The following is a 12,762-nucleotide window of genomic DNA, read 5'->3' on the forward strand; positions in this document are numbered from 1 at the left end:
GCCAGAGGAGGGCACCAAACATGTCTTTCACACCGACATTAACGGATTTTACAGAAGCCACTGGCAAATACACAGTACATTCTCTTTTTATAACACCCTTTTTTATTGACATTAAATATATAGCAAATTGTTAACTGAATATAGATATACTGAAACAATAAATGAAGGAGACATCTTTGTTCAAATATGGATTATGCGTGTTACTGTAATAAGAAATCTACATGTTCTATATCGTGGAGCTCCGCCCCATAGGGGAGCTCTGCTCCTATTGGTTTACCCCGCTGCCTAGGCAACCAATAGGAGCAGAGCTCCCCTATGGGGCTCTGCTCCACTCATAGAACTGGAGTTACACTCCGGTAACTATCGCTATGAATTAGGCTACCCATGTTAATTTACTCTGTATCAAATTTCACAACGCTTGGAAACAAAGCACTGAACATCTTTAGAGGGCCAAGTAAAACAGATGATTGTCTCCTAATAGTATTCATACATGCACATGCATACATATTCATCACATATTTAATCAGAATAGTCAGAACCTGATGTCATGCTATGGAATAATTACTTTAACCATAGCCTACCCAATAATGCAATAAATAAACTTTCAATTTTTACTTTGCTTCAGATTTAGGATAATGGAAATTAATAGCTTTCTTTGCCTGAAACATATGCCTTAGTTGAATGCACACAGAGTGCATAATGGCTGTCCTCAATGCTGAAAGTCCATGAGACTGTTTGAGTGGTTAATCCACTTGACAAAGGATTATCAAACAAGCTCTGATTCCGGCTGAGTGTTTTCACAGCCCTAGATATGACACATTCCATTTACCGTGCAGAACTTTACTCTAGTAAGTCACAAGACAGATATGCAACTGCAATCAATGCACGATCAGTTGATAAATAATAATTGTATTTTGCAATGGGTACTTTGAGTCAAATCACGCTACGTAAAGTAAAAATCGAAATATAGCTTTAGAAGCGCTCAACACCAATCAGAAGATAGAGAGCATCTCCTGAGCCAATGGGAAGTAAGTATCCGCCCCATATAGGATGAATATTAATAAGCCCCAAACAATAATGTAGGTGTTACTGAAAACGCTCATAAAGACTCACGGCACCATCAGTTTCAACTTTACCTCAGTTCTCTTATTTCACGGTCCTCTAACTCTTCATCATGGTTGATGCCTTCTGTGCCACCTGGAAACTGGTCGACAGTGAAAACTTCGATGAGTACATGAAAGCACTTGGTGAGTTTTTATAACTTTCAAATTATAACCTAATAATACCACATTTTATTTATGACCTATATTTGATCAATTACATGATGTATGGTAGTTCGCATCAGGTCATGTCTTTTGCATGATCACACCTCTTATTTACTTTTTTCTTTAATTTCGCAGGTGTTGGTTTTGCAACAAGGCAGGTCGGAAATGTGACCAAACCAACCGTTATCATCGCAAAAGAGGGGGACAAAGTGGTCGTAAAAACCCAGAGTACTTTCAAGAACACTGAAATATCCTTCAAACTGGGAGAGGAGTTTGATGAAGCAACTGCAGATGACAGAAACTGTAAAGTAAGTGCTACAACGTGGGATTCATGGTCAAAATTGTGGATATACACTACATGGCTCATATTTTTCACTGGGTTTGAGAAGCCTGTTACAGAGCCCAGTCCAAATATATTTGTAAGAGTAATATGATCTGGATTATATTTTGGATGTTGTACGGAAAGATTGCAAGTATTGTATCTCTTGCTTGATAGAAGTTACAATAACATTGTAACTATATGTAACTAGTTGGTGAGAGCAATATTCTGACCTATTTTTTCCCATCTGTTTGCAGTCCACTGTGAGTTTGGATGGCGATAAGCTTGCGCACGTTCAGAAGTGGGACGGCAAGGAGACCAAGTTTGTGAGAGAAATCAAGGACGGAAAATTGGTCATGGTAAGAGCCTTACTGAGTTAATTCTGAAATGTGAATTCCTGGATAATATGGATGATGAAACAAGGCAGTGAGGAAGCAAGCCCACTAGTACTAGTACTGGTGGAAAGGGTATTTCTATGTTGAAAGCCTTTATGCTGAAGCATAGTAGTATAGTTGTCAATGTGGAGAGATCTGCAAATTAGTAAAGAAAATGTGCATTGTCCTCATCAGTTCAACATGATGACTGTAGTTTTACATCACATTTTTTAAATGCAAGTTTGCAGGCTTACCTCTAATAGTCCATATTATGCAATTATCATATTATACAAGTATCATATAATACAATTATCATATTATACAATGATCATTTCCGGTCTGACCTGATGAGATGTATTGCTAATAGAAACTGGACTCTTATTTTTATCACCATAAAACGAGCAATATTGTACTTTTAATAATTATGAATAACCATCTGTATGTATGTATGTATGTATGTATGTATGTATGTATGTATGTATGTATATTATTTTACTGCTCTAGGGATATAATTATTGTTTGGATAACCTTATTTACTATTATGTATAGATTTTTACCTTACATTTTGTTCACTCTTTATGCAATGTGCAATGCAGAGAACACCGGAAGAAGAATTATCATTGAATTACCACAGTGAATTATTGTAATGTTTGTTTGTGTCAATTAATCCCAAACGGGATGGGTTGCCAATTGGCGATTTGACACTAAAATAAAATGTAATTCATATTAATTCATTCATTTCATTCATATACTCTATTTCATGTTTGATTTACTAATTTCACAGTTATTTATTTTTTATTTTATCTGATCCACAGACTCTCACATTTGAAGACATTGTGGCGGTGCGTACCTATGAGAAGGCATGAGCTGAGAGTCATCACTAGTTAAATCATTTGAGTCCATTTTACTGGAAGACAGCCAATATGTTTTTTGTTTTTTACTGTATGCTGACCTTTGCACTTCATCCTTCCAACTGTTTTATGACATGGGCTGGAAATCTTTTTTGTAAGAAATTTTTATATACATTTCTTTCATGATAGATCATCCTTTGTAAACCTGTGTGAAACATACTGAAATAAAAAAATTAACTCAAAAAGTATATATTTTTACTCTATTATTTAAATGACTGATACCCATTGATTGTGCAATTTCCTCAAAGTCAACATATTCACTCACTCAATGATTGAGCAAGTCTGTCTGTGAGACTGTCAAGTTATCACTTGTGTAGGCTGAGTTGGTATATATCTCACAGAGAGTGAAATCCTCAAACCACTATCTGTCATTTTGAGGCTTTTGTAGGCTACCTATCTGTAGTCCTACCTCACAATAATAGGCCATATATTAGTTCACACATTTAGTGTTATTAACTGTTATGTAACATGTTAGATGGAGAAAATATATCCTAATCAAACCATTATAATGGTGTTCCAAACTTGCATTGAGATTGAAACAATGTGTAGCCGACATATGTAGGATCTTAATTGGAGCCAGTTTGCTACAACAGGAAAATAGTTCTGCAACAACAGGAAATGTGAATTATTATGTGGATTATAATTAATGAACATTTTTATAGCGGTTGATACATTTTTCGTAAGGAAAAATCAAGTCTGACATTTCAAAGTGGAAACTTCAGAAGCCTTTCTAAACCTCGAATACACTACACGTTTTAAATGTCCTGCATTGCAGTAGTTCTTCTCATAGGTAAGATCTTACGTCTGTGTCTGCCACAATGTATTCATGTTATGACTATTCAATACAATGTATCAGCAGAAATCAAGCTCACATCACTTGGAAGTCCATGTTGTAACAATGTTGCAAAAGGGCCTTTGGCGTGTGTATGCGTGCGCCAAAGTCAAATATTATTTTAGTAGATCAGCGCCGGGCGACCTCTGCTTTCTCTCGACTCTAAATCAGTCACATGACCACCATACTTCCTGTTTGTATCTAAACTTCAACGATGCATTTTCGCTCACATTTTATGAGCTTAATGTGACAGTATGAGCGTCGTGTCCCTTCGGGTTGGGCTGCTGTTCAACGGGTTGCTGATTTACGCGGCGCCTCTTGCACCTGTAAATAGCATTCACCTGCCAAGCATAGGTACGTTGTTTATATGCGTTGATTGCACCCATGAATGATTTTGTAAGCTGATTGTTGAGCTGTCAACCATTTTTGCAAATAAATTGTAAGCGCATGCTGGTATTTGCCATTTATATTATATTCTATGTTTGTACAGTTTTTCTCAATGGTGTACAGCATTTTAAAAAAACAATATTGTGGATTTTCACAACTCTGTGGCCTTTTGCAAACAGTAAATGCGTTTTCAAAATGTGGTCAAAATTGCAAATACATTAACAAAAGAACATGACTGCCTGCAAAAAGATTAAGGCAATGATAGGCTAAACAGACAAAACAGAAAGTTAGTCTGTTAAAAAAAAAATCCCAGTAGATCAACACATTTTATTTATGGTCACTAAATCATGATGATCAAAATCAGAAGGACAACTAACCAAATGTGCAGAATTATGGGTAATTACAAACAATTTAAGCATATCTTACCAAACAATTTCATATTCATCTAATCAAATAGACAGTGTGCAGGATTCATTAATCAGTGTCATCACAATCCAATTCCATGCATTCAATACAAAGGCTGGTTTGCTTATAGTTTTGTAGAAACACAATCCACAATAGAAATAAGGAAATGTTGATACAATGGAGAAACAACTGATTTGAATGTATAGGCCTCAATCCACACACAAGCAAAGTTCTGTAATGGAAGGTCACAATGTTGAAGATAATGACTTAGAAGTAACCCAACTTCAATCTCTAAATCTCTGCCTGTCCACAATATTGTAAAACATCCTAACACAATTAGACAGTCCCCATTGTCTAGATCTATCCATGTATTTTACATGGTGTGACACTGATAGTGTGATTTAGAATTCTGTGTAGTAGTATTTATTGATTACCGGAAACAGTGAACACAATTGCACAGATTTCTCTTCTGATGAAAACAATTTGTTACTATTCTGTAAAGTGTTGCAAAAGGTGGTATACACAGGGGCCAGTTAATTAGGTACACCACCCCATTCACGAAAATGACGAAAAAGTCACGTGGTCGTGGCTTGCTATACGTACAGTGGGGAAAACAAGTATTTGATACACTGCCGATTTTGCAGGTTTTCCTACTTACAAAGCATGTAGAGGTCTGTAATTTTTATCATAGGTACACTTCAAAAATCCACAAAAATCCAGAAAATCACATTGTATGATTTTTAAGTAATTAATTTGCATTTTATTGCATGACATAAGTATTTGATCACCTACCAACCAGTAAGAATTCCGGCACTCACAGACCTGTTAGTTTTTCTTTAAGAAGCCCTCCTGTTCTCCACTCATTACCTGTATTAACTGCACCTGTTTGAACTCGTTACCTGTATAAAAGACACCTGTCCACACACTCAATCAAACAGACTCCAACCTCTCCACAATGGCCAAGACCAGAGAGCTGTATAAGGACATCAGGGATAAAATTGTAGACCTGCACAAGGCTGGGATGGGCTACAGGACAATAGGCAAGCAGCTTGGTGAGAAGGCAACAACTGTTGGCGCAATTATTAGAAAATGGAAGAAGTTCAAGATGACGGTCAATCACCCTCGGTCTGGGGCTCCATGCAAGATCTCACCTCGTGGGGCATCAATGATTATGAGGAAGGTGAGGGATCAGCCCAGAACTACACGGCAGGACCTGGTCAATGACCTGAAGAGAGCTGGGACCACAGTCTCAAAGAAAACCATTAGTAACACACTACGCCGTCATGGATTAAAATCCTGCAGCGCACGCAAGGTTCCCCTGCTCAAGCCAGCGCATGTCCAGGCCCATCTGAAGTTTGCCAATGACCATCTGGATGATCCAGAGGAGGAATGGGAGAAGGTCATGTGGTCTGATGAGACAAAAATAGAGCTTTTTGGTCTAAACTCCACTCGCCGTGTTTGGAGGAAGAAGAAGGATGAGTACAACCCCAAGAACACCATCCCAACCGTGAAGCATGGAGGTGGAAACATCATTCTTTGGGGATGCTTTTCTGCAAAGGGGACAGGACGACTGCACCGTATTGAGGGAAGGATGGATGGGGCCATGTATCGCGAGATCTTGGCCAACAACCTCCTTCCCTCAGTAAGAGCATTGAAGATGGGTCGTGGCTGGGTCTTCCAGCATGACAACGACCCGAAACACACAGCCAGGGCAACTAAGGAGTGGCTCCGTAAGAAGCATCTCAAGGTCCTGGAGTGGCCTAGCCAGTCTCCAGACCTGAACCCAATAGAAAATCTTTGGAGGGAGCTGAAAGTCCGTATTGCCCAGCGACAGCCCCGAAACCTGAAGGATCTGGAGAAGGTCTGTATGGAGGAGTGGGCCAAAATCCCTGCTGCAGTGTGTGCAAACCTGGTCAAGACCTACAGGAAACATATGATCTCTGTAATTGCAAACAAAGGTTTCTGTACCAAGTATTAAGTTCTGCTTTTCTGATGTATCAAATACTTATGTCATGCAATAAAATGCAAATTAATTACTTTAAAATCATACAATATGATTTTCTGGATTTTTTGAATTACAGACCTCTACATGCTTTGTAAGTAGGAAAACCTGCAAAATCGGCAGTGTATCAAATATTTGTTCTCCCCACTGTATATAGCAGGCAGACAGGCATCGAGGCATTCAGGTACTGTTAGATTGAACATTAGAATGGACAAAACGAGTGACCTAAGAGACTTTGACCGTGGCATGATCGTCGGTGCCAGGCATGCCGGTTCCAGTATCACAGAAACCGCCGGCCTCCTGGACTTTTCATGTACGACAGAGTCTAGGGTGAAACAAGTGGCCCCACAGCCAGAGTTTATGATCTGGACAAGGTTTGTAGCTTTATCTGGTATGAAAAACAAAACGAAACAAGTGCCCCCACAGCCGGAGTTTATGATTTGGACAGGGTTTGTAGCTTTATATGGTATGGAAATCAATATGTGGTGTTAATGTGGATTTGTTTTCCTGTTTCATATACCACAAAATTGGAGAAGTACACTGTGCACCATTTGAGAGGTTAAACAATTAACAAAAACATATTGCTTCCTCCTTCCTGTCATTGGATAACTAACAATGATTTTGTCACTGATGGAATTGTTGTAAAATAAGCAACAAATCTGTGATTTACTCAGTGAAGCATGAACAATGTCTGTATAGTGTATCGTCTTGAATCGGCTCTAGGCTGTCTCAACCCGAAATGCAATAAGTAATTTGCACAGCAGCCAAATAGGCCTTAAATCCTTCTGCTGATATGAAAACAGTGCTATAAAGTCATTATGCCAACGTGCAACCAGTGGGGATGACTCAGCATCAGATAGGTGTGCATATGAATAGAGTAAAGAGCAATGCATAGCAAAGGCTACTAAAAATTTACTAAATGCTATGCTAAGGCCTGAAAATATGAATCATACACAACACGAAAGGACTTGTACTGCATGTGTATGGTGCTAAGCTAGTTCATTTCACAAATCTTCAGTTAATCGGTTAAGCCTGACATTTTATTGGCATGTATAATGCATGGTAAGCATAATTAAGATGCTTTGGTGAAAGGCCCTGCCACTGCACCTAGATTCAAATGTGATTACAGGGATTTAGGGGTAATATATGAGCAGATCTTTGTTTTATTTAATTAATTCTGCCCTGGGCTCTCTCTAATAAGTTATTAGAATGAGCTTATTCCTCTCTTTAGAGACAGTCCTCCACATGTCCCATCAGGGGAGCTATCCACGGACGTGGTGATCCGAGTCATCAGCAACATGACTCAAACCATCAGGGAGTTCCTCCTAGACATGCCGTTGTACCCCGCCCTCGGGAACCGCGACTATTGACCACAGGTATTCTATCTATTCCACATGTGGGAGGTGATGGGGTGGAGATGACCTGTGATGGATAGACATCATGTTAAATGCTGAGAGTGGTAGACACCCTGGGTCAAACCGGAGATTGTATCGGCGTGTCTGAAAGATAGTTTCCTTCATGCATTTTTAGTGTGGGCAGCAGTTGATTGCCCATTTTACCTCTATAAGAATGTTTCTGTTTCATTTTTTTGTATATGTACTGTATTTTCATCATAGTGTTAAATATTATTTTCAGGATCAACTTCCGACCTCTACTAATGATATTTACCAGGCTGCAGCCAAACTGTGGGAGCCTTGGTTGAAGCCAGAAGCCCTTGTAACTCAAAGAGAAGGTAAGCTGCTTGTGGCTAGGACGTGAGAGAACTCATTTTAGGCCTGCTGATCAGGCCTCTTGGTACTTTGCAATTATTTTTTGCATTGTTTTTAATGTCCATAAACATTACATATTGATCACCATTGCAGAACTCACAATAACTTGACCCAGCACACAATAACCTTACCTTGAATTTTTTGTCCTGCGGGTCTCAGTTGGTAGAGCATGACACTTGCAACGCCAGGGTTGTGGGTTCAATTCCCACGGGGAACCAGTATGAATGAAAATGTATGCACTCACTACTCTAAGTCACTCTGGATAAGAGTGTCTGCTAAATGACTAAAATGTAAAAATGTAAGTGTCCATTTTGTGAAGGCGGATTTTACTCTCAGTTGATGCAGCCCAAGCTGCGACTGATAAGCCTGAACACAATCCTATACTACAGTGCCTTGCAAAAGTATTAATCCTCCATGGCGATTTTCCTATTTTGTTGCATTACAACCTGTAATTTAAAATGCTTAACTGGCCTATACACAATACCCCATAATGTCAAAGTGGAATCATGTTTTTTTATTTATGTTTTACAAATTATTTAAAAATGAAAAGCTGAAAATGTCTTGAGTCAGTAAGTATTCAATCCATTTGTTATGGCAAGCCTAAATAAGTTCAGGAGTAAAAATGTTCTTAACAAGTCACGTAATAAGTTGAATGGACTCACTTTGTGTGCAATAATAGTGTTCAATATGATATTTGAATGACTACCTCATCTCTGTACCCCACACATACAATTATCTGCAAGGTCCCTCAGTCGAGCATTGAATTTCAAACACAGATTCATCCACAAAGACCAGGGTGGTTTTCCAATGCCTCGCAAAGAAGGGCACCTATTGGTAGATGGGTAAAAATTACATTGAATATCCCTTTGGTCATGGTGAAGTTATTAATGAAACTTTGGATGGTGTATCAATACACCCAGTCACTACAAAGATATAGGCGTCCTTCCTAACTCAGTTGCTGGAGAGGAAGGAAACCGCTCAGGGATTTCACCTTGAGGCCAATGGTTACTTTTAAACAGAGTTTAATGGCTCTGATAGGAGAAAACTGCAGATGGATCAACAACATTGTAGTTAGTCCACAATACTCACCTAATTGACAGAGTGAGAAGAAGGATGCCTGTACAGAATACCTTTTTTCCTAAACATGCATCCTGTCTGCAACAAGGCTATAAAGTAATACTGCAAAACATATGGCAAAGGAATTAACTTCTGGTCCTGAATACAAAGTCTTATGTTTGGGGAAAATCCAACACAACACATCCCTGAGTACCACTCTCCATATTTTCAAGCATAGTGCTGGCTGCATTATGTTATGGGTATGCTTGTAATCATTAAGGACTGTGGAGTTTTTCAGGATAAAAAAAACAGGAATGGAGCTAAGCACAGGCAAAATCCGAGAGGAAGACTTGGTTCAGTCTGCTTTCCACCAGACACTGGGAGATGAATTCACCTTTCAGCAGGACAATAACCTAAAACACAAGGCCAAATCTACACTGGAGTTGCTTACCAAGAAGACAGGGAATGTTCCTTAATGGCCGAGTTACAGTTTTGACTTAAATCTGCTTGAAAATCTATGGCAAGACCTGAAAAGGGTTTTCCAGCAATGACCAACAACCAATTTGACAGAGCTTGAAGAATTTTGAAAAGAGTAATGGACAAATGTTGCATAATCCAGGTGTGGAAAGCTCTTAGAGACTTACCCAGAAAGACTCACTGCTGAAGGTGATTCTAACATGTATTGACTCAGGGGGTTGAATACTTATCTAATCAAGATATATTAGTTTTATTTTCATTGAAGTTTTTTACAAATGTTAAAATGTTTCTTCCACTTTGACATTTGAGTATTTTGTGTAGATCGTTGACAAAGAATTACAATTAATCAATTTTAATCTCACTTTGTAAAACAACAAAATGTGGAAAAACTCAAGGCATGTGAATACTTTCTGAAGGCACTGTAGCTACATTACTTAGTAGATGGAATATGTCTAGCCAGGTGAGGATGGCTTCTGAATAGTCCTGCATGGATTCTAAGCACCAGAAGACTGCTTATACAGGATATAACATGGAAGACTGACATATCTTTTTAAAGCAAGGTTTGACTCAAACCAGTCCTATGGTGCCTAAACATGCTGTTTCTCCTGTCATTGCTCATGTTCCAGTGGGTTACTTGCCCTATGCCAGGAATACCACCGTCGTCAGAGAAGTCTACAATGAGAGACTTGTGAAGACCTTTCGCAACTACAGTGACATCATCTCAGGGCATTTCTATGGCCACACTCACAGAGACAGCATAATGGTCTTGCACAATCAGCAAGGTAAGTCACTGGATAGTGTCAAGGCTCTGTGTTGGATAAGTGACTGTCATCAAGGGGTAACTAGTATTGATTAACTTATAGTATTGATAGCATTAATAGTATTCAATAGATAATATGCTGTAAACTTAATCATACCCTCTTTTGCCAAAGTGCATTTTTGTCTGGTAAGTGACTGGGTCAGGATGAGGTTTGAACATTATTTTTATCTATCATCAAATTAGGAACTCTCCTTCCTACAAACCAACGAGGCATCATATGCTGAGTGACCTTTTGTACCTTTCCAACTATAATGACGCATTTAGAACATGTTCAACTACTCAGACAATCCACATCCACCAATGTGACCCATTAACCTCCTGTGGGTTCAGTGTTATCATGACTGTCAGTGTTGGCTAGAATCCCCACAGCCACAAAAATGCTTGTTTGTATAATTAGCTAGCTTAATGCAATGGAGGAGGAACTAAGGAATTAATGCCTTTAGCCATGTATTTATTTAACCAAATCATCATTTGTTTGCTTTGAAGGGGAGCCAATTAATTCCCTGTTTGTCACACCGGCTGTTACTCCAATCAAAAGTGCAGAAGAGCCGTACTCCAACAACCCAGCCTTCCGCATGTCCCACTATAACCCATAGGACTACGGGCAGCTGGTAAGTGGGGAACTCAGTTAACTTGTAAACCACCATTATCCGGGGGTTTGGGACAATCTACTTTCATTTGAACATGTTTGGAAATATCCATTCATTATGTATTATCATCCTCATGTCTAACATTAACCCTCTCAAGGTGATGTAGTTAGGCTGAACTTATTTCATCATTACCATGCAGAGGTTGATTTCAGTTCTGCATTTTCACTTCCCCTCCTATAATTTTCATAAGGTCAACACTGATCTGTCCTTGTATTGGTATATCAAAGTACAGTTTCTTCAGAGCAATCCCATTGGGATTCTTGTTTATACAGCATAGAGCTCAGAGTAGCTTACAGGTGATTTCAGCATGCCCCAAAGACGGGAGCTCAAACATGTAAGCGCCACAGTCAACAGTGGGCACAGCCTTTGAAAATCACCGTCAGTCTCTTTGTAACTCTACTTCCTGGGGTAATCTGTTAAGAAAAGGCCTTGTGGAAAATAAGAACGAATCAGAACTCTTGACTATACTTTTTCAAATGAGGAGCATTCAGTCTCAACAGCTTAACAAACCCCTAGACCAGGGTTCCCCAGCTGGTGGCCATTTTGGGGGGAGGGAGGAGGGGATTTTCATTGTTGGACATAAAAGACTGTAAGACCCCCAGGAAATCAGCTCCAAATCATTATACATTTTGGAAATCTATTCCCTATTATTACCATGCATAATACAGAGAGAGACACGTGATCGTATACAAATGTAAGCAAGGCTTGAAATTATTATGTTTTAGTAAAATATTATATTGGTTTGGGCTTCTTGCAGTCAATTTGCAGTCTACAAATGATTTGTAATCATGTTCTGGCTTCCCGACCATCCGCTCAAGAAAAAATCGTCCCGCGGCTGAATCTAGTTGATGATCCCTGCCCTAGACCCACAGCAATGCTGTTCCTTCATGATTAATGGTACTGTCATTCATAACACATCTACTTCTAATCAAGGTACTCTCTCAGAGCGATTTTTTTTTATATTGCTTTTCATGGTTTTGAAATAGTCTTTCTCTCTCTGAAGGATATTTGGCAGTACTACTTGAATCTCACCGAAGCCAAAGATCTGACTGGAAAATTGAATACGTAATGACTGAACCGTTTGGATGAAAGGATATTCAGCCACACAGCTTGTTTAAACTTGCCCTGAGTTTAGAGATGCAGCAAAGCGAAGTGGTTCAGAAGTATTTTTGCGATTTTATGGTGAGCTATGATGATACCATTGTGGGTGATGGGGCCTGCAAGTTGACTCAGGTCTGTGAGGTGCAGTCCTTGGACCATACCTCCTATTTCAAATGTATTGAAAATGGACACTAAAACAGGGATATTTTTATTGTGAGTTTCTGTAATGGAAAAATTCTGGGATTTTATAAATGCTGTAGAGATATTTCATATGTTTTCAATTACAATTTAAGCAACTCCAAGGTCGAAATGTGGACACAATACCAGATGATAATGTTGATAATTATATACAATACCAGTCACCAGTCAACAGTTTGGACACACCTACTCATTC

The 12,762-nt window shown here is 39.0% G+C and overlaps 1 protein-coding gene and 1 pseudogene across 1 annotated transcript; both read left to right on the forward strand.

The window, feature by feature from the left end:
- Nucleotides 1-1,081: 1,081 nt before the first annotated feature.
- On the forward strand, nucleotides 1,082-3,057 carry LOC121548961 (fatty acid-binding protein, brain). The gene is made up of 4 exons (XM_041860653.2): nucleotides 1,082-1,247; nucleotides 1,401-1,573; nucleotides 1,842-1,943; nucleotides 2,774-3,057. The coding sequence occupies exons 1-4, from the start codon at nucleotides 1,175-1,177 to the stop codon at nucleotides 2,822-2,824; spliced, it is 399 nt and encodes a 132-aa protein (XP_041716587.1). The 5' UTR covers nucleotides 1,082-1,174; the 3' UTR covers nucleotides 2,825-3,057.
- A 3,645-nt stretch (nucleotides 3,058-6,702) lies between these two features.
- On the forward strand, nucleotides 6,703-11,964 carry LOC121548750 (annotated as a pseudogene).
- The last annotated feature ends 798 nt before the right edge of the window (nucleotides 11,965-12,762 follow it).

The sequence above is a fragment of the Coregonus clupeaformis genome, chromosome 33 (genome assembly GCF_020615455.1).
Source record: "Coregonus clupeaformis isolate EN_2021a chromosome 33, ASM2061545v1, whole genome shotgun sequence".
Lineage (NCBI taxonomy): Eukaryota > Metazoa > Chordata > Actinopteri > Salmoniformes > Salmonidae > Coregonus > Coregonus clupeaformis.